General features: G+C 39.2%; 2 protein-coding genes across 2 annotated transcripts in view; both read left to right on the top strand.

The window, feature by feature from the left end:
- NIBAN1 (niban apoptosis regulator 1) overlaps window positions 1-11,230 on the top strand; it is a 74,305-nt gene extending 63,075 nt beyond the window's left edge. Inside the window, exons 9-14 of the mRNA XM_065674210.1 lie at window positions 192-379; window positions 638-799; window positions 3,352-3,462; window positions 4,004-4,111; window positions 5,879-5,990; window positions 6,842-11,230. Of these exons, the coding sequence (XP_065530282.1) occupies window positions 192-379; window positions 638-799; window positions 3,352-3,462; window positions 4,004-4,111; window positions 5,879-5,990; window positions 6,842-8,568 (2,408 nt within the window). The 3' untranslated portion in view covers window positions 8,569-11,230. The remainder of the gene's footprint in view (window positions 1-191; window positions 380-637; window positions 800-3,351; window positions 3,463-4,003; window positions 4,112-5,878; window positions 5,991-6,841) is intronic.
- A 375-nt stretch (window positions 11,231-11,605) lies between these two features.
- EDEM3 (ER degradation enhancing alpha-mannosidase like protein 3) overlaps window positions 11,606-21,690 on the top strand; it is a 34,836-nt gene continuing 24,751 nt past the window's right edge. The window contains exons 1-4 of the mRNA XM_065674209.1: window positions 11,606-11,964; window positions 14,123-14,168; window positions 19,053-19,153; window positions 21,411-21,450. Coding sequence (XP_065530281.1) covers window positions 11,789-11,964; window positions 14,123-14,168; window positions 19,053-19,153; window positions 21,411-21,450 — 363 coding nt within the window. The 5' untranslated portion in view covers window positions 11,606-11,788. The remainder of the gene's footprint in view (window positions 11,965-14,122; window positions 14,169-19,052; window positions 19,154-21,410; window positions 21,451-21,690) is intronic.

Below are 21,690 nucleotides of genomic sequence, written 5' to 3'. Positions count from 1 at the left end.
GCTGCTAGCATTTGATTAGGCTGGACATGGGAAAGGTGTTTTATTCTCACTCATAAAACTATAAACTCTCCTTTCTTCATCTTTGTGGATGTGTGACTCTGTTACTCTTGTAAAGTAAATCATTTCAGATTACGTTTTCACTATATCTCTTAGTAGCCTAAATGCAACCGTTGTATTGCCCGACATTCTAGCCACTGTTTCTGAGCCTGCCCAGAAGTGCTGCACAGAAAATATCCAGCCATTTCTCACTTCCATATTAGAGGAGCTCATGGGTCCAGTGAGTTCTGGATTCACTGAAGTCCGCTCACTTTTTGATAAAGAAGTTAATGAAATCATCCAGGACTTCCAGAAGACAAATGATATCACAAAGCTAAAGGAGGTAAGACAAAAAAATATATTTGGAGCCTTTTATATTAGCACAAGGGCTTTCTAGCTAGAATCTGATTGACAGCAGTGTTTGCTTTCCCAGGTTGCAGTATGTTAGCTCTTGGGTTTTTTGTTTAGGAAGTCTTGTGGTATTTGTGCAACTGGAGTGCAGATATCAGAATTTGGTTTAGGGCCACTGTTAAATTCTCTATTAAAAATTCACCTCTGGTGTCTTTCTCTTGAAACCTGTTCTTCCTCCACTGGAATGCAGAACATGGATCAGCTTATGAACCTGCCGTTCAACTCTGTGAAAATGGAGCCCTGCTATCTGAAAGTGAATCTCCTCCAGGAGCTCCTTCAAGACCTCAAGAGTCGCTTCAAGGTCTATCACATTGATTTTGTGATTCAGAGGACACAGAACTTTATGCAAGAGGTACTGTAACATCCAGTTTTTCCTCCTAGGAGAACAGGTTAGGTTTGCTCTTCTAACATGCTTCAAAGTAGCCTTGATAAAAAGCTGTGCAACAGTCCCAGAATATCTCTCGATCAAAGTACAGATAACGAAACCTAAGAAAATTACAGCTAGAAGATGTCTGACATTTACGTTTGTGAGGATGCATGTGTCTTTCAGCAAGGCACAAAAGTTTTGGATGGATCATCTCTTCTCCTGATCTTTTATGTTCTGAATTCTCAGTACCCGAGAAAGTTGTGCTGGTGTGCAGTGGAGTGCTAAAATCTACCTGATTTCCATTCTCAAGGATTCAGGAAGGGTCTTAAATATATTTTACCAAAATGGAATGTCTCTTCCTTGGTAGTCTTATTTTCTCATTAATATAAAGTCAGGCAATTAATACTAGAAACTTGCACTTACTTGGACACAGATGACGTCTCAGGATGTAGCTACATTTAGGTGCTTTAAACAAACTTCTCATTGGAATGGTCGAAGCGTCTACATCATTTCAGATAGAAAATTAGCTCTTCTTTTCATCATCTAGTGTGTATTGGTACAGGCTATAATTTTGCTTTGCATTTGTTTCTTCCGGATGCCTGGCCAGAAATCTATTAAGAACTGGCTAGTAGACTTACTTCGATTGCCAGATCACAAGACAGATTTGGCCTTCTACCTCTAGGTTGAATCTTGTGATTTTAATATGCAATTGAGAAAGTAAATAATCTAGTTGGTAATCTTATGAAATGGAGCTGGTCCAGTTCTATTGAATGGGAGTTGTGAATATGGAAAGGAAGTCTCTAGTACAGTCCTGGGATAGGGTTTTCCTAAAAGCAGATCTTTTAAGTACAGCCATGATCAGCAGCCAAAGAATTATTTAGAAATAAAGTTCTGATTTCATGTCTGGGTCTTTCAGGGGGACCATTCCAAAATGCTGCCAAATAAAATGTCTTTCAGTAAGTGAAGGTTATGAGTCAAAATATAGAAGCAGACAAAAAATAGATCCCATACAGTCCACGTGGTCCTTTTTTCTGAACAGAACACGAATAAAAATTCACAATAAATAAATTGAAGAACAAGTTGTTCTAAAAATGCTGTTAATGCTCCTCTCCTTAAAAAACTTGTATCTAAAAATACTGTTAATGCTTCTCTTTTTAGAAGGCTGGTATTTGACTCAGAAAAATAGCAAGTAGTTTCAGTTTGTAGTCACTTATTTTATTAACGAGTAAGGTCAGACACGTCTATGCTCTCATAGTCTTAAATGTCAAAGAAGCATTTGGCTCGGGTGGAGGCGGGAGCAGGATTCCTTGGCTTGGGAGCTTGGCATCCTCTAGTGGCCAGTTTTCAGAAATTTCGGAGCATAGTGCTCAACTGGTGTAAATAAAGCAGCTTTAGTGACTTCACCAGAATTATACCAATTTATCATTTGCTTCAAATAAAAATTGAGATAAGAAATGAGTAGCTAATCTTCTAATTAGCCTCAGACTTAACTCTACACTGATCCTGTATTTTTCTTGTATCCAAGGTTTTGCAGTGCATGAGCATTTATTGTACAGCCTTCTCATGCACACACGAATTGAATAAATCTCCACCTTCTGCATTATACAGCCTGTATAGTCCAATCCTCTGTTATCTGAAAAGTCAGTTATAAAAACTGCTCTTCAACATTTGTCACTGTCTGTTTTCATTCATGAAAATTTACTAGCCAAGGAGGAATTAAAAGCATGTCTTATCCCTAAGTATGTACATATTAATTTACAGACTACAAGAAGTCCTATATTATATATGGCTATGTATATTGACTGAGATGGCCCCATGTGATGCAAACGAATAGCTGGCTCTATGGACAGCCGCCCTGTGGATATGCCTGTACTTCTTTAATCAGAATATATTAAATGAAAACACTTAGCTAAAAAAGGCAAAACCTTATTAAGTAGAAGTAATTGACACTTGCAGAACTGTTTTTCTGAAATACCTTTACAGAATAGTGGATTAATGTTTTTAATGAATCTCTGAGCAACCTGAAAATATGAGAAATGCCAGCCTACCTAACATAATTCCATGAAAAATTACTTCACTCTGCCATTTTTGCTGATAATGAATTGTTTCATAAGGAAAGCTACTAATTAGTTACCTTTAAAAAAAAATTCTTCAATATTTATGATTAAGACCATTAGAATCTGATAGGAGTCAATGGGAGTCATCTAATTAAGGATAATGAGTTTAGTCAATGGCCTTTATACATATAGATGATTGATTCTACTTTTTCATCTTTGTGACTGTCAGTTTGGATGGTGACATGAGATTAAATCTACAGGAAAGCTATGATAGCTTAATAATGATACCAAGGCTAAATTTTCTTTATTGCAAGATTTCCATGTATGTTTTTTTCTTTTCCTTCCACAATAATTTAAAGTAATGGAAATTTTTATTTTAGGCCTGGTATTCTTTCTCTGTTTCGCCTTCTTAAAAGTACAATTTTATGCTACTGGTCTTTAACAGTTGTTGTGGGGTTTTTTACTTATTATTGTTTTTAGCTGATGGAAAATGCAGTTTATACTTTTGAGCAGCTGTTCTCTCCAAGTCACCAGGCAGACTCAGCAAAAGTTGCAACCACCATTGAAAAAGTCAAGCTGAGAGTACTGAAGGTAAATGCCTTTTCAGAAACTGAGAATGCATTTTATATTAATTTATCTCAGTATTTGAAAGAGGGTATCTCTTACCATCCAGTTGGAAATACCGATTTGGTGGCATTTAGCATTTGGGGGTAAAACCTAGTTCTGGACATACACTTGTGAAAGTATTTACATGTGCAATGCCTTTCATTGCAATTAAATCAGATGGATATGATGCTGTGAATCTGGGTAAATATTTTTTATTAGCTTTATAATTAGCCTGCCCCTAGAATTTGCTACTCTCAGAAGAGGCAGTGCTGAAATACCTGAAGAGAAGAATTGGGTGGCTGTTTCTAGAAGGGAAAGAGACCCAAGAAAACTAGATTTTAGAGTTATTTTTTAAAAGCTGGAATAACTTGCATAGGAATTCAAACCCCTGAGTGCACCCATGATATGGTGTGCTTTGGAATTCACCCATTACCAGTTACAGGATAACAAGAACCAGTTCCTCTTATGAGTGATTAATAACCGCAGATATGTTTGGGCTTGTTTCTCTTTTTGTCTGTTTTGACAGCAATATGATTATGACAGCAGCACTATCCGGAAGAAGATATTTCAAGAAGCACTGGTACAGATTACTTTGCCCACAATGCAGAAGACGCTAGCTTCAATGTGCAAACCAGTAGGTTTCTGTGAATATAAAAAACAATTATAAAAGGCAGAGAAGGATTAACACCTTGGCAGTAAATCCTCAATTCTATAAGGCTGTTTTCTCTTGGACAGTTGTGCAGATTGGCTGCCAGCTGGGACAGATACTTAGATTTGCCAGTTCATGGATTGGGTACATACGGAACTACATAAGGAAGACTTCAGGAAACAGGAAAGCTGTATATACAGCTTGCTTTCTCAAAGATAGTTGCAGACCTTTGCCTATCCCTGTTTCATTTCTTCCCTAGAGGTTTGAAGTCCCCTCAAACTGGACTCCTCTTGACAGTTACGATTGTGGTTTATGAACTTGTCCTTGTGTACAGCAGCCCTACTGCAGGTAAAATGCAGTCTGTGGGAGAGGGCACTTACCTCTTCAGCAGCGCCCTCGGAGGCACACCTGTGACTGTACAGAGCCTCTGCTGTCAACCTCCTTCAAAGCCAAATGCCTGCTTGGGCAGCAGAAGCAGACAGGCCTTGCACTTGCTGTCATTGATTTTAAATGGAAGTAATTGTGTCAACAATCAGGAAACAAACATACAGAGATGATCTCTGTTATCCTTAATCATATGGGTAGGTTAGTACTCAGCAAATTTGGCTACCAGAGTTTCGTGGAGATGTTATCAGTATGGCTGAATCAGAAGCGTGCTGGAATGCTGTTCACCTTGACTCAAAACAAATAGTCTGTGCCTTTCTTGAAGCCCATGCACATCCTCTTGCATTTCCACTGTACCTGCTGAAAAATGACTGCCCTAAGCCATCCCAGCCTCTCTGCCCTTTTGTTTCCCTTGATGTTCATCAGTTCCCACAGGCTGTGCTGCTCTTGCTGTTTCAGTTTTAAAACCAAGTGTTTTCCCAAGTTATGCTTGTGAGAATTTAAGTATGGATTGTTAAAACTTACAATTTTCAAAAATGTGTTTAAATCACTCTCTTCTCTATGTCACTCTACTTTCTTTACTATCCCAAAAATCATAGTCTCTTGTAGAGTGTCAGCAGTGCCTTCACACAAGGGCAAGCATTTCATCACCTTGAATATATGTAGAGAGAGTGGAGTCCCACATCACGTCTTTGTCATACAGGATGAAAGAAGCAGTGGTGGTGCAAACTTCCCATAAGCCCTTTCTGTTTAATTTCTGACAACTGTGTTTATGCCTCTGCAGAAATGAGCAGCCAGCTCTAGAAGTAAATATGTGGAACAGTTGACATGCCCAGTCAGGTCTTGCCTTCTTACTTGAAAACCTCCAGATGTTTTCATGTAAGCACCTTTTCTAGAAGCAGGCAGAGGTCACGTATAGACAACCAACATCTGCTTAGGGATAATGACTCAGTTATTGTCTAGACAGGCTATTGCATATAAATCAGTAAGCTAAAATGTTACACACCTATTAGAAAAACAAAGTCAAACCCTGTATCTCCCATGCTCACTGTGGATTTGCCTCCTTGGGCAAACAGTGAGGCATTTCCTCACTAGCTATTTATTTCAGAATTGTTTATTATAGTGCAGATGGTGGTGATCTATACTGCCTTTAAATGTAATTATTGTGCAAGAATACTGCTTGATAAATGCATAATAAATTGTGAACATACATAGTTCATTTAGTCATAGTTTGACTAGATCATCTCAAGAGCCATCAAGGAGCACTGCAAGACCTGCTAAAAGGCATCTCCAAGGTGCTATGTTGAAGCAGAACTTTCAGAATCTCTCATTTTTATATATCTGTTCCTTTCTTCTCTGTATGCACAGGAGCTGCAGAAATACGAGCAGTTCATTTTTGCTGATTACACTAGTGTGATTCAAGTAGAAAATGTGTATGAAGAGATTTTATATCAGACACTGCTTGAAGAAACCCTGAAAGGTGAGAACTTTATTGAGGTGACAGTAACAACATTTCAATGTGAGCTCTTGCCTCAGATCTTCCCAGGGTCCTAACTTGGCTGTTTCAGTCCCAGGTCCCACTTTCCTGAAGACCCTTGGTTACGATGCTACAGTGTTTTTATTTAGCTTGCTAAAAATGTGTGGCAAGCCCTAAAATCTGAATGATGTGGCAACTTCACTAAACCTGGGAAATTCAAAGTCATAGCTTGGCACAAGCCTATTTCTAACAAAATATAATTATACCAATTCATTTCATCTTGATTTCCTGGGCCAAGGAGTGAAATTATGATCTTATTTGCAAAGACTTGGTGATATCTAATGTCAGCAAAAATTAATTTCCTCAAATGAAATATACTGCAGGATGCAGTTTCCAGCACATCAGTGATGCCAGTGCAGTGTTCACTGCAGATCTCTCTGCTTTTGTGTCAGAAAACTAAGTTATTTTTGATGGTATGTATAGATACATAAAATACTTGCATCTCTCTGGATCTGCCTGTCTGTCTATACCCTAGATAAAACACAAGCATGTGTATTGCACAGTAACTTTTAATAGACCCTCTTTGGCACTCCTGTTTAAAAATATGAGTGTAATAATAAAAGTAAAGAACACACTTCTATTCATATATTCTTGTAATATGCATTGAAACATTATCTTTGTCACTGTGGGTTCCTCTGGTAGTTTTCTTCTACAGCAATGCTTAGGTCAATATTGAAGTTCTATTATTCAAAACAGATAAAATCCCTGCCCTCCCCCACTCCAAAACACTGTACCTTCTTCAATGTACCTCTGTCAGTCTTTCCAAAACAGTTTGGTCTTTCTGTTTTATCTAGTGATAAAAGAAGCTGCCATTATGAAGAAGCACAACCTCTTTGAAGATAACGTGAATTTGCCCTGTGAAAGCGTGTCCAGCTTAACAGATCTGAAGACCCCTTCAGGATCAGCACAAACCACTCCTGCAAAGAAGCCTTCCACCGCCCGAGCTGAGATGTCAGACACTGAAACTCAAAGTGATGAAATGCTCATTGTGACAGGAAAAATTTCTTGGGACAAGGATCATGATGATAGAAAGTCATCAGACAAAGAGGCAGTTGCTTCTGTTAAAACAGCTAGTGATCAGGCAAGCAAAAGTAAAGAAGTGTTCCATATAGACATTGGCCAAAACCAGGAGTCCCTTTCAGCTACCTTTACAAAACAAGAAGTTGTAGAGGAAAAAAGCACTTTGGAGAATGAAGATACAGTGAAAGCAGGGTGTGTAGTAAACACTGAGAAAGAGCTTAAGACACAACCAGAAGCTGTGGAGGAAAAAGTAGCTTCTGGGACTGAAACTGAAGTAAAAGGTCTTGGAGCCAGCCCTAAAAAAGAACTTAAGGTACATGAAGGAGCAGGTGAAGAAAAAGTAACTTCTGAGAGTCAAATGGCAATGGATGCTGTGTTTGTTGGTGGCACAGAAAAAGAAAGCAAAGCATGCAAAAAAGTTTCTGAGATAAAGATGACTTCCCCACATGATAATGTAGCAGAAGCAGATATTTTAGGGGATGCTGAAGAGAAAATCAAGGTAGAAAGAGAAATTACAGAAAAACTAACTCAGAGTGAAAATGTAGTAGGAATGGGATTTGAAGAGGATAGTAAAAAAGAAAGCAACGGCCAGGGAGCTAGTACTGAGACAAGGGTTATTTCCCAGGATGAAAATGCAGGGAAAGGAGGGCCTTGGGATAATCCTGAAAAAGAAAGCAGGTCAGAAGAAAAGAATTTTAAATCCCCCGATGATGTGAACAAGATAAGGAGTTTGCTTATGGTTACAGTTGAGATACCAGCAGATACTCCAACTGAGAACATAAAGGAGATTTGCGAAGATGAGATATTAAAGTTGCAGGAGCACAATAAAGGGAAGAATGAGTTGAGCAAAATAGCTGCAGCAGAAATTCAAGTGAGCCAGATGATGATGAATAAAGATGCAGCAGAATGTGCAGAGTTCAAGGAGGACCAACCATCTTCATCTAGTTTGGGGACAGATGGTACGAATTTAAAGGATGTGTCCAAGGGGGCCTACAATATGGCACAAGCAGAATGGCTGGTGGAAAGCTCAGATATGCCTCAGGAGACAAAAGCAGAGGTGGAGATCAGACAAAGTGTTTGGTACACAGGTGTGGGAAGCTGCAAAAGTGATAGATTGCAGCCAGAGGAATACACTGAAAATGTGTCTAAAGACAAAAGATTAGATGGGGAGGAGGGAGGAGTAGGGAATGGCCATGCCACCACAGTGGAGACTGAAAGCTTTTTTCATAATCCTCCTGAAAATGCAGACACAACACAAGTGCCCATTTTGGATACAGAAAACCCAAGAACAGGACTACTAGATACGCCAGTTTCTTTGGTGCTGGAGCAGGGCGAGGTTAGTGCCATAGAGGTCATAGAAGATACAGAGGCTGGTGAGGTTGAAGGGAAGCCAGGACATGAATCATCTTCACACATGGGACTAAAAAGCACAGAAGTAAAAGATATTTTCACAGAAGAAAACAGAGAAGATAGTTACACACAGCAAAACTCTGAGGAGTAAGAAGTGTTTTTCAACCCATCCCTGTAGGATTTATTTACTCCAGTAATCCCTGTTTAATTGTGACTACTTTGGGTCAGAACTAGAGGAAATGGGCTTTGTTGTGGTTTTACCAGCTCTTGCAGTTTTAGCACAGAACCCTTCCTGTGTGATGGGTGGTAGGTTTCTTTTCAGTTAAAGCCCTCACTGTTTAAAACCAGGTTGCTGTTAGGAACCTCCTCTTTCATTCAAAATTTGCTACCTTTTATGGTTATAGAAAAAGTCTGAAAATATGACTACTGAATGGTTCAAAAGCAACTCACCCCCAATTATAAAGTTATTTTAACAACAACAGTTAAGTTAGTTTTTTAGCAAGGGAGTGGCTCATGTTTTTTAAGTACATGGATTTGACAAATACTGCTGTGATTTTTATCACATCCTATTCGAGGATGCTTTTAGTATTTGCATGAAGTATACAGGAAACAAATAAAACCTTTAGTAGTTAAACAGAACCAAATAATTAATTTAGAAAGTTGCTCAAAAGCCACACTCTATACAAACTCTGCAAACTGATTACTTTAATATCCACCAAAACTTTAACATAATTAAGACAAGCAAGTGTTTTTTTTTTAATTGCTGTATTTAAAATGGGGAAAATATGGGAGCAGGTTTCTCAGGCCCGCTGTGTACTTCTGGGTTATTTAGCCTTCCAGAGCACTTTATCGCTACTTTATTTTGTTTAATTTTATGGAAGGGAAGATGAGAATGTTTACAACAACTATAACTATTAGGCAGCACCTTTCTGTTTTACTTCCTACCATAAAATATATTCATTTATGCCTGTCTAATACAGAATATTAGTAATTCTGCCATTCCCATTCTTACTGAGTTACCCAGTTCTGTAGGTCTTTTGAGGTGCAAAGATTATATAATAAATGGCAATAATTGTGAAATATCATAATAATTGCATAGAATTTCTAACACAGATGTTAAGCAAAGCGCAGCCAAAGATTATTCACATGTGCTTAGACTTTGGAGGGCATAGTCACATTTCAAAAGTAGTTATTGAAAAGAGACGTATTGCTTTCATAGGTGGCATATTATCATCCATATCAAATCTATGCACAGAGTTGCTTATATGCATTATCTTCATATTTACAGCACATAAAAGCTTGGAAATGAAAACCAGTATTTTAGTAAAATGAGCTTTAGATTTCAAGGCCTCACTTCAGAGATCAATTTAAAGCACCTTAAAATATTTGCCTGGTGTTTCAGACTGTTTCTGAATAAATATGATACAGTACAGGACAGCAAAGATTAATAATAAATGATTAATGATAAATGCAGTATGGAGTGCAGGATTTACACCCATAAAGACATGGGAAAAAAATATTAAATTCCTGAGAGCATAATACTTGTTGGCATTTAACTTCAACAAACTGTGCAAAGTCTATTATTTAATGCTATCAAAATATGCTATAATACTAACATTGAATTGACACTAGAGGAACAGGCAAATACTACTGCACAAGCAAGGAACATTGTTGAATAACCGGATCAACTGCAATGTCACTATTGTAAAAGAAATGCAACTGCTGTTTGCTCTAGAAGTCATACTGAGGTATAGAAACATTAAGGTCACAGAAGTTTTCCTTGCAAAAGTACTTTGACTCATTTCCTCCTTGTATTTCATGCAAAAATACTAATTTGTAAACACACAAACCACTGTCAGCCATTTTTTAACAAATCATTAATTATTTCACTGTAAGCCACTTTGTTTTTACAAATCATTAGCTATTTCTAATTGGTACTGAATGTTAAGTGACTTCAGATTTATAACGTGTTTTGCAGTTAAGCAGCAGCAGCCTCTCTTAGCCATGATAAATTAGGCGACATGACTGTTTTTCATATAATGTTGTATGAAGGAGGACTAGCAAGACAGCGACTCTGCAAAAAAGGCTGCAGTCTCCAAGAGCTGTTTAGAGCTAATACAAATGAAGCTACATCTATACAGAAAGTATTTAGCAAAAACATTCCCATCATAGTAATTGTTCAGTTATTTCTATGGCAGATTTATATCTGGTTAATATTTTCCTGTCATATTGAAGAATTAAGTTGCTGAGCACAGGTTCTCAGCATTATTTGTTTTTCTTAAGTAGGCTGGGAAAGACGAGGGAAGATTCAGCCTGTACGTTGCCTTGTTCTGCAATTTAAATGGAAGTTCCTCATGGCTAGGGGACTGAACCTTTGACTTTGTGGACATTTTCTGTACATCTGGATGTTTGCAAATGGATAGAGTAGCATTTTTCCTGTCTTTAAATATGGATGGAGGTGACAGCGATTTAGAGGGTAGCAATCCACAAGGTTATGTTGGACCATTGATCAGAAAGTACAATAATCCACCCATTCAGTAATTTTTGTCACGTTCTTGGAATTTCCTACACTTACTCATAACGAATTATTGCACTTGTAAACTAGGAACAATAATAAATCACCCTTCACCACCTGGAAGGTTGAGGGTTAGGAACACTGAGGTGCCTTGAAGGGAGTGGCCAGAGGGAGAGTTACTGCTGTTCTGTTTCATGGGATTGCGAGTTTTAAATGACAGGATACGAAACACGTTGTATCTTGCTTAGAACCGTGTAAAAACGCTTATCGTGAAAATAAACGAAGCTCTTCCCTTCCACCGCTGGGAGGTTGGTTGTGTGCGTGGTAATTTAACTAAAACCACGCGGGCGGGCGGGCGGGCGGCTGCCGGGAGCCGAGTGCAGGCCGGTTACACCGCGCTCCCCGGCTGGGGCTCCCCGTAGCCCGGCTCGGCCCTCGGCGCCGGCCTGCACCGGGCGCTCCCTTGCTCCGCCCGCTGCGCGCGCAGTCCCACTCGGGCCGCCCCGGTGCATACCGGGAGTTGCAGTCCGACACTGCCCCCGCCTTTCCCACCCCTCCATTTGTCCACGTCGCCCTCTCTCCCGGCGTGTCGCTGCCGTCACGTGGCCTGCGCGCCCTCCCGCGTCGCGGCGTTCCTGTTCCCGTTCCTATTGGCCTGGAGGGGCGGTGTGCGCGGGGGGACCAGGAAGTGGTAGAGCGAGGCGGTTTCCTAGGCTACGCCACAGGAAAGTGGAGGGCCGGTCCCTTCCGCCTGCGCGTCGGCGCTGGGAGCTGTGGCTGCGGTGCCGCGAGGGGCGGGCAGCGGGCGAGATGGGCCGGAGCTGGGCCTAGCGGCACCGGGCAGGCGGCCGCGGCCATGAGCGGAGCTGCGGGCTGCCAGGGGGGCGGCGGCGGCGGAGGAGACGACTACCGGGGGCCCCGCTGGAGGAGGCCGTGGAAGCTCCTGGCCCTTGGCCTGCTCTCTGCCTCCTCCGTACTGGCGGCTGCCCCGGGCGCCGAGGCCATGAGCAAGGAGGAGAAGCGCCGGTTGGGGTGAGCGCCGCTGCTGCGGGCCGGGCTGGGAGCAGGGGTTGAGGAACGACGGCGGCGCCGGATCGTCCTCGGGGCTGCCAGATAGGCGGGGGCAAAGGCCGGCGGGGGCAGGAGCTGTCGCCGTGTTGCGGTAGGGGGATCTACTCTGTCTCCGGCGGTTGGGCTCGATGGGTGCGGCTGTATTCTTCGCCAGGTAATGTTTCTCTGGTCTTTTCTTTACCCGCGCTGAGGACAGTACGAGACGAGGGGTTTCTGTTTCTCGTCAGTGTTTGAGGTGTGTATGTCAGAGCCGGGCTAGTGTTTAGGGTCAGGTCATCACGGCTATTTGGGGCAGGCAGCCCCTTATCGCCTCTGCAGTGTGTGGGGTCAGACCCTTCTGCCGTAGGCTTGAGAGCTGCCGTCTTGAAGACTGTAGCCAGTGGTTGCATGTAATGATGGGTAAAAGCGATCAAAGGCAAATCTAAATCCGTTGTCAGTTGGTCTAATTATGGCTTTGCCTCTGTAGTAATTGAATGTTTGGAAGTCATAAAAAAGGTAAATTTTTACATGTGTTCTTGCCTAATTGCTATATAAGATTGTCCATAAGATAGACTACTTTGGTCCCGTTTGCTTGTACGGATTCTCTTTTAGGATAGTTTTTAGTTGAAGGACAAAGACTACAATATAGGTGGCAATGCATTGCACTGCATGGAGTAGGGCTTTTTGGACAAATATGTAATCAAGCATATCACGATCTTAGAATATTAGTGGGGCAGTTTCATCATCCTCCTCCTCCCATCTACTGATCAGTTAGTTGCATGGAATAATGGTGCAAAAAGTCTGCTGGGGAAGCACTGTGGATACTTTCATGGTTGTTAATCGCTAGATATAAGTTGATACTTAACTTTAATAATGTTCACAGTTACTGAGGTTTTCCATCTTGGATTCTCAGGGTACTTTGTGTGTACAATGTTTTGTATGTTTGAGTTTCATTCACCAGTTGGTTTTAAAATTTTTGTGTTCATAACTTGCAGTCACTGCATCATCTCATGCCGAGGCATATGCAAGTAATGTCTTGCCACAGTTTGTATGTGAGGGACTGAGCTGGGTCATTTCTCAATAACGGCAGGTTATCTGTGTGTTTATGTAATGAGAGTCACAGAAATTATTACAGAAAATGTCCTGTAGATGTAACGTGTGTGTACAGAAATAAAAGTTTTAGGAAGCTTTCTGTGTGCTGCATCACTGAACAGCATTGTATGCTTAGTTCATACGGATGTGGCACCTGTGTGCCAGATGCTGGGGTTTTGTCTGCTGAAATGCACACCAGAACTGCATACTGGATATAGGCTGTGAAGTACCTGAAAAAAGCTTTATACTCTGCTCTTTTGATGACTTAAAGCATTTGATGAGTTAAAACTACTTGAATTTCCAAGTCGCTGAACTAAATCAGGTATTTAGAATATAATATTAGTATTCTTGTCTCTTTTATGTTCAATCTTGTCTGCAGAGATTGTGAATTATGCTATTGGCAGCTTAGAAATTAGCATACTTTTTTTGCCTTGCAGGGCTTCTCAGTAAAATAGTTAGGAGAAATTGGAAGTAGTGCTGTCTCAAAAAAAAATTGCTTTTTTATATAGTAGTGTTTCGGACATTGACAGCTTTTCAAACATGTAAAATAAGTGTATCTTCAAGGTTTTTCTTTGGTATTTGCCTGCCAAGACTTCTAACACAAGGAAGAGGTGTACCTCATAACTTATGGTCCTTTTCTGAATCACAGACAGGAACTTAGGCTGTGTCAGTACGTTTTAGTATTGGTGATTACAAGCAGAACATAAGTCTACTTGCTGAGCATGGAATGTGTCCCATCTCTAGCTTTAATGTGTGGGTGACATCTACAGATATTTTAAGGGGAAGCACAGGAGGTGGAAAGAGATCCCCGAATACTTACTTTCATGTTAGGTGAAGAAATAGTCTTTCCTTTCTACAGTGAACAAAAGTAGCCAAATTAGGAAAAATTACTCTGCTAGGTTTCATTTACTCGAGTAGAGTACGCTAGTAGAGTATCTGTTACTGATACTCAGATATTAAAGTGTAATATATCTTGCTGTTCTAAGATGATGAGTTAAAGGCCATTGTGAGGCAGATCACTAATGCTTTTACTTGTTTCTTTTTTTAGAAACCAAGTGCTTGAAATGTTTGATCATGCATACAGCAATTATATGGTAAGTAAAATACTTGTTGATTTAATTTTTTCAGAGTTATTATTGCTGATCTGGGAGAGAAAGCAACTTACAGTGTCATAGAATCATAGAATGGTTAGGGTTGGAAAGGACCTCAAGATCATCTAGTTCCAACTCCCCTACCATGGGCAGGGAGACCTCACACTAGACCATGTCAACCTGGCCTCAAACACTGCCAGAGATGGAGCATTCACAACTTTCTTGGGCAACCCATTCCAGTGCCTCACCACCCTAACAGGAAAGAACTTCTTCCTTGTATCCAATCTGAACTTTCCCTGTTTAAGTTTAAACCCATTAGCCCTTATCCTATTGCTACAGTCCCTGATGAAGAATCCCTCCCCAGCATCCTTATAGGCCCCCTTCAGGTACTGGAAGGCTGCTAAGAGGTCTCCACTCAGCCTTCTCTTCTCCAGGCTGAACAGCCCCAACTTTCTCAGCCTGCCTTCACACGGGAGATGCTCCAGTCCCCTGATCATCCTTGTGGCCCTCATCTGGACTTGTTCCAACAGTTCCATGTCCTTTTTATGTTGAGTACACCAGAACTGCACACAGTACTGCAAGTGGGGTCTCATGAGAGCAGAATAGAGGAGCGGAGTCACCTCCTTTGACTGGCTGGTCATGCTCCTTTTGCTACAGCCCAGATGTTCTAGAGAAATAGCATGGAGGTAGGGGCGGAAACAAAGCTAAATTAGTCAGAGCACCTGTATTGCCTTTGAAAATAAATGAATAAATCTTACTTTCGGGAAGAGCAGTGTGAAGGAAGTTATGAAGGCTTTTAGAATGGTAGCTAGGGTTAATCTGTGCCTGATCTTTCTCAAACCAGTATATCTTACATCAAGCTATGAACAGTTTTAATTTTTGTAAAATATTTGTTTTGAAATTCCATACTCCTAAAAATACTAGGAAAAGGAAGCTCAGGAAGAGTTGTCTGTAGTCATCAGATTCTGGAGAACAGAAACTGATCTTACTTTGTAGTTAAAAAAAATACGTACAATATTCCTTTTGCGGCAAGATATGGTAGATGCAGTTTGGTGGCTCTTTTACAAACAAATACAGTTTGTAGAACAAGAGGGGATCTGGCTTCATATCTACACAAAATATCCTCTTCTGAGTATGTGACTGTCATATGATTGAACCGTGCTCACTACTGTTTCCTCTAGTATGAGTTGTGATTTTCTGTGCAGGTGTCTTTGTGTTCTGGATGCGTGAGCCATTCAACACTCTAATCAACCTTGAAATACGTTAGCTTGGTTTAGATATGTTTAAGAATAAAGAGTTAGAGTGGACTGACTTTCCTCAAGTGATACTTACTTTCAAGTATACTATAAGTAATACACTTCTCAGGAGAAACTGTGAATGTGAATAAGATAAATATAAAAGATGGATTCTTACTGAATTTCCATTGACAAACATTTTGTACATTTTTTGCGGCTGTTGCAGAAACCTCTCTTTTTTTAAGTGGCACCAGTTCCTGCAGGACAAACTGCTGTGTCTTGACAATATCTTGCTACAAATCCTGGTTTCTGTATTATGGTTTAATACTCTAAAAAGCTTATGAGTTACAAGCTTATATAGTATGGGAGAGTTACAGAACTCTAGAATGGATAAAAAGCCAAGTAAGGGTATTTTTGAAGAGAGTGTAGTTGTTCTTTTTAATATTAGTTCTTGCTTTTGACACCTTAGCAGTTTAACAAACATCAGCCTTTTTTGTGCTAATTTGTAAATAGTTACCTGGGACCTGGTTCAATGAGGAACACTTGACTTGTGTTTCCCATGGCATTTTGAAGGAAAAACTGTTACATATTTGGCAGACTTGGATAAAATATTATATCCTGGTAGAAAGGACCTGTGCTTCTACTGCACATTGTGTGTTGAACTGGAAACTGGTAGGTGTCTTGCTACACCTGAAGCAAGAAAATGCTGGATGAAAGAGAAAAATTACCTCAGCTATGCTGGAAGCTTTGAAGCCAAAAGGATATTTGCTTGCCACGTATGCTGGAGCACTAAACAAACAGAGAAATATGATTTGTTTGTTTAAAGCTGAAAAAAAGGTTGGTGTATCAGACTTGATTCTGACAGGAGGAAAATGGAGTAATATTTGCAGCTGCTTTTCAAACGGCCACCTGAAGAGTTTTGATTTTCTGTTTCTATTATTATGTGTTTTAGACTTGTGTATTTAGAAGTCTGAAAATTCATGTTTGCATGCAAGGGGGAAACTCCCTTGTCTTATTTTCAGTTGTTAACTGGAGCTTTGAGTAAAAAGCTGCTACTTTTTTGGTGGTGGGTTGTTTTTTATTTTTTCCATTCCTTCAGCCAACATCTGTAAGAATAAGAATTCTTTTCTTCTTGTCTGTCAGAAATAATATGTGAAAATGTCAGTCGCTTGAGACCAGAAGGTATTTTTTGGTTTATAGCACTATTAGCAATACGTCTTTTTTCATTAATCAAGTACTATTCTACCCTGACTTTACAGTCCCAACATTAGGCAATAGGATCATCTGTTGGTCAGAATGCGTAGAAATTCCAGAGTCTGTTGAGCTCTATTTTATAATATTTTCCAGAAGTATGTTTATTGAAACATTTATATCATGTTCAATGTCTTGCTACCTTCCTTTGAGCTTACTTGAAAGGGGAAAAGTTGAAAGCTGGGAAATCACTTGACCCAGTAGCTTTCCTGTTCTAGAGAGAGAATAAGTGAACTTCTACTTTTCAAAATGCTTCTAGTTCCTTATGATTTTGTGATACTAAAAGGCATTTTCTCCATAATTTAATCCAGAGATCTTAATTTTGACATTGCTTTTGTTTGTACTGCTTAAATCTGTTTTTCTGAATACATTGCACAGATACTCAGAAACATCTGAGCCATATTAAAATTATCTAGATTCTGGCTTTTGTAATTAAACTTGAAGAGAAGAGAGTCATGCAAAGACTAAAACTCTTGAGAGGGTGGTAAACAGGGAAACAAAACTTCATTTTCAAAAGAAATTGCTGTAAGAGCTGTTTATTTATAGATGATTGTTCCTCCTTTTCCTCTCTGTTTCATGTTTGAATATAGATTTTTATTTTTGTTTTTTAGCATATATATATATATGTATATTTAGCATATGTTTGGGAAGACTTTGCACTGAAATTATAAGTAAAGACATTCAGTAGTTGAACTTTATTATCCTGCTGCGCGTTAGTTCTCCGCTAAGAGTAAAATAGCATGGCACAGTACAGTAGCTGATTTCCTGATGTAATCAAAAGAGAGAAGCTCCATCTCCGTCCCAAATTGCTTGTCTTTGGCTTCTAATGGTGTGGCAATTTCATGGATGTTTGTTGAAATTAGATGTCTTTTAGATTTATCTTTATTAATGTCAGTGGCCTCTGAAAATTTTTCAGTAAACCTCTACTATTACACAGTGATGCATTTCAAATCCATTTCTATTTAGTTTGATATCCTATTTTGGTGGTAGCTTAAACCTGCAAAATTTGGGCAGTGGTACCACTCCTGTTATTTCTGACTGACTTATGAGAAATAATATTACAATACAGGATGCTTTGCGGAGTGCTTTTTCTAGAAATATGGAAAGTAACCATTGCTTAAAAAAAATATAGCAATGTCTCTCCCTTTAAAAAAAGTTAATTTGTAAAAGTCTCAATCTTGATAAGCTTTTTTTTTTTTTTTGGTGAATGTTATCTTTTGTTATGCCTTGTGTAGTGATTTGACAAATTTTTATTTTAACTTCTAAGTGAGTTCTCTTATCTGTCACTGGTTGTGACCCTGTCACTTACATGAAATATTTCCAAAGTCACTTTAAAGTCTAATTCCCACTGTTGTCTCCGTGAAATACCAACCACTTGATAATGCCTGCATTAGTTTTATGTTTTAAATTCATCTTTGAGATGATAACTTCTGCCTAAAAAACATAATAGGAAGTGTCATACGCACCTTGTTGCAGAAAGCACACAATTAACTATATAAGTTAATGGTTCTGTTGGGCTTTTTTTTGTTGGATGTGCATTAGTCCCAGACTTCTCTGGGAGGTTAGATAGGAAGAGGTCCTGTTGTTCTGTTTAGTAGTTTCCAGCCATCCATCTGGAAAGCATCTCAGCAGAAAAAGACCTGGGGGTCCTGGTGGACTCCAAGTTGACCATGAGCCAGCAACATGCTCTGTGGCAGCTAAAGGTATTCTGGGCTGCATTAGGTGAAACAATGCCAGCAGGTCGAGGGAGTTGATCCTTCCCCTCTACTCAGCACTGGTGATGCCGCACCTAGAGTCCTGTATTCAGTTCTGGCCTCCCCACTGCAAGAGAGATGTACTGCACAGAGCCCAATGAAGGGCCATAAAGATGATGGAGCATCTTTCCTGGGGGGAAAGGCTGAGAGATGGGACTGTTCAGCCTGGCACAGAGAAAGCTCAGGAGGATCTTATGAATGTAGATACATACCTGAAGGGGGGGTGTAAAGAAGATGGAGCCAGGCTTTTCTCAGAGGTGCCCAATAACAGGACCAGAGGCAATGGGCACAAACTGAAACGTGGAAGGTTTCTCTGAACATTAGGAAACACTTTTTTACTGTGAACATGACAGAATACTGGCACAGGTTGCCTAAAGAGGTTGTGGAGTTTCCTTTATTAGAGATACTCAGAAGTTGTCTGGACATCATACTGGGCAACTGGGTCTGCGTGGCTGTGGTTGAGTAGAGGGGTTGGGCAAGATAAACATCAGAGGTCCCTTCCCACCTCAAAGATTCTGTGGTTGTCATTGATTTTTTTTTTTTTTTTTGAAGTATGGCGCAATTTGTCTTCCTTTTAACGGGCTCTGAAGAGTTGCTGAAATGGCTATAACAGTTTTAACTTACTCCATTGTTTTGTTTCCCTACAGGAGCATGCGTATCCAGCTGATGAACTCATGCCTTTAACTTGTCGTGGACGAGTACGGGGTCAGGAACCAAGTCGAGGGGATGTGGATGATGCCTTGGGGAAGTTAGTGTTTGCAATGGTTACTGTCTCATGTAAACATTTAGAAATCTAAGTACAATTTGCAGCCCATAAAATTTATTTGTTCAGTTGACATACCCAAAAAATTTACATGTGTGAGAAATACTTACTTTTACTGTTTTTCCCCATGATATTAACCGATATGAAATTGAGAATTGACAGTGAATGAGATCAAAAGATACTTGGAGAACGATTAAAAACATTATTTTCTGTAGCAAAGCCTTCCATATGTGAGCTGACATTTATGATATTAGTAAATTTGACTCCTCAGTAGAGGTTGTAAGGGTTAATTACGAGCTACACAGAACAGAAAACTTTTATCCTTGTAAGTGGTATTTAAAATGCCTTTTATTTTTAGTAGAAAGCTCTCTGAAACAGAATTAGTCAAATGATTGTCATGTGTTTGGTAGCCTGAGGCCTTTGCCAAAGTATAAAACATTATTTCAGACATGGAAATTCTTAATATTTTTTGTTTTAAGATAGCTTATAGTACAAAGTACTGATTCTTTGGACAGCAAAATGTAGGTTTAAGGACTGGTTTTCACCATGTTCGATTGAACAATCAAAAGACAAAATTAATTTGGTCTGAGTGTTGGTGATTGATTCCTTTGTGGTCTGTTTTGTGTGCAGTTTTATGTTTATAGAGCAGTACTTCAATAACAAATAGGTAATGCTCTTTTTTTATTGGTATCACTGTGTGGTGTCCCTAAGCTGAATAGCATTAGTCAAAGATGAAGTCCTTGTCTTAAATACTACTTCAAATTCCCTGTATGATATTGAGCATGTAATTTTGTTCTTTTTTTTTTTTAATTATATACAAAAGTACCTTATTCTACAAATTCCTATACACACCTGCTGCCTTGGAGATTTTGAGAGATATGGCTGATGAGGGACTTTTTTTTTTTTTTGCATAGTAACATGCTGTCATTTGAGTGAAAGTATGTTTCATCCATTTAGATGCATTGAATAGTACAAGTATGTACTGTTTTTCTGTATACATGCCTTTTTTCTGTTTTGATAATTAGCTACTTTATTATTTATCAGATTTCTTGTATAATCCTTTTTCTATCCAGCTGGTTCATCAGTCCTGTTCTCTACAAGCCTTTGCAATCATAAAATGACACTGCAAGATAGGTCAGTTATGTTTCCCAGGAGGGCTAGGGAGTTATATCAGCTCTCTCTAGCTGTGCAATGCATGATCTCCCCTACTGCACACACCCACTAGTTAATCTCTTTCTCTTGTATAACAACACTCATGGAATGCCATTATATCTTCACAAATTTAAAAAAAATATATAATCTGTGACCCCTAATTACATTCTGTGCATAGACACATGGTGCCTACAGGGTCTCAAACATTAGGCACTTGCTTAAATTCTTGGCACTTGTTCTTCAGTAGGCAGTTGTAACTGTTTCCAAAGTTTTCAATTTATTACTATCATATTCTGTAATTTCTATTCTATGCATTATGGGTGTTTCTTAACATAGGAGCAATTTTATCAGGTTCAGCTGAAGGTCCACTCAGCTAGTATGCACTACAACAGCCCTAGAGAATAATTTATGAACAGGACAAGCCTTGTTGTGGTATTACTGTTTCAAATAGTATGGATCTGACTTGATGTTCTCTTTTTATGGAATAAGTAGTCACTTGTTTTAAAGCCTGACCCTTGCTTTCCCATGTAGGAAGTTTCATAACGAAAGAAAAGCATTTTCCATAGTCTTTCACCACTAAATTTAACAGAGTTTGATTGTACCAAACCGCAGCTTTTTCTGAAGTAGGTAACTGGAACAGTTTCTGGAGAAATTTAGTTTTTTTAGATTTATTAGATTTTTGATCTTTCTAAATATTTTTACTATTACACTTAAGACAACACTAAATATTTTGAAAAAGAAAAAAAGAGGTTTGAAAAAGACTTCGGACCTTTCTACTGGGTTTCTTGGATTCCACCGGAAAGTACAAATAAAAAATTAATTTGCTCATGAGAAATTTGGAAGTGTTACAGTAAATAGAGGTATCTGTATAAATCATAGCTTGTTTCAGTCAGCTCCTGTTCTGGTCACTAACAAAGGGAGAAAACTTAGTAGGTGTTCCGATATTAAATATATTGTGTGCAACTAAATTTTTTGTAGCTAGTGATGTATAAGAATTCAGTTTCTCCCACAGTATTGTTTACTACGAAAAACAATTTAATTTATACACATACAGGTCAATAGTAAATCTGTTTTAAATTTTGTTCCATAGATTTTCACTGACCTTGATTGATACCTTGGACACTCTTGTGGTAAGTTTAATCTATTAATAAAACAAGAAGATTGCCTTCTGATGCTCAGACTTACTTTTAGATTTCTGTTTTGTTAAATTATACATTAAAAATACGAATTTTTCTTCACTTTTGATCTTTGTTCGAAGTGGCAATTGATTGTAAGAACTTCCAAGTGCTGTGATGGTGGTGGTTGGAGTTTGTTGCAAAGAAGAAAACTACACCAGTTCCTTCACATTACACTGATGCTTCCATATCTTT

The sequence above is a fragment of the Lathamus discolor genome, chromosome 3, assembly GCF_037157495.1.
Source record: "Lathamus discolor isolate bLatDis1 chromosome 3, bLatDis1.hap1, whole genome shotgun sequence".
NCBI classification, from domain to species: domain Eukaryota; kingdom Metazoa; phylum Chordata; class Aves; order Psittaciformes; family Psittacidae; genus Lathamus; species Lathamus discolor.
The sequence above is the reverse complement of the archived record's forward strand: the minus strand, read 5'-3'. Positions and strand labels throughout refer to the sequence as shown.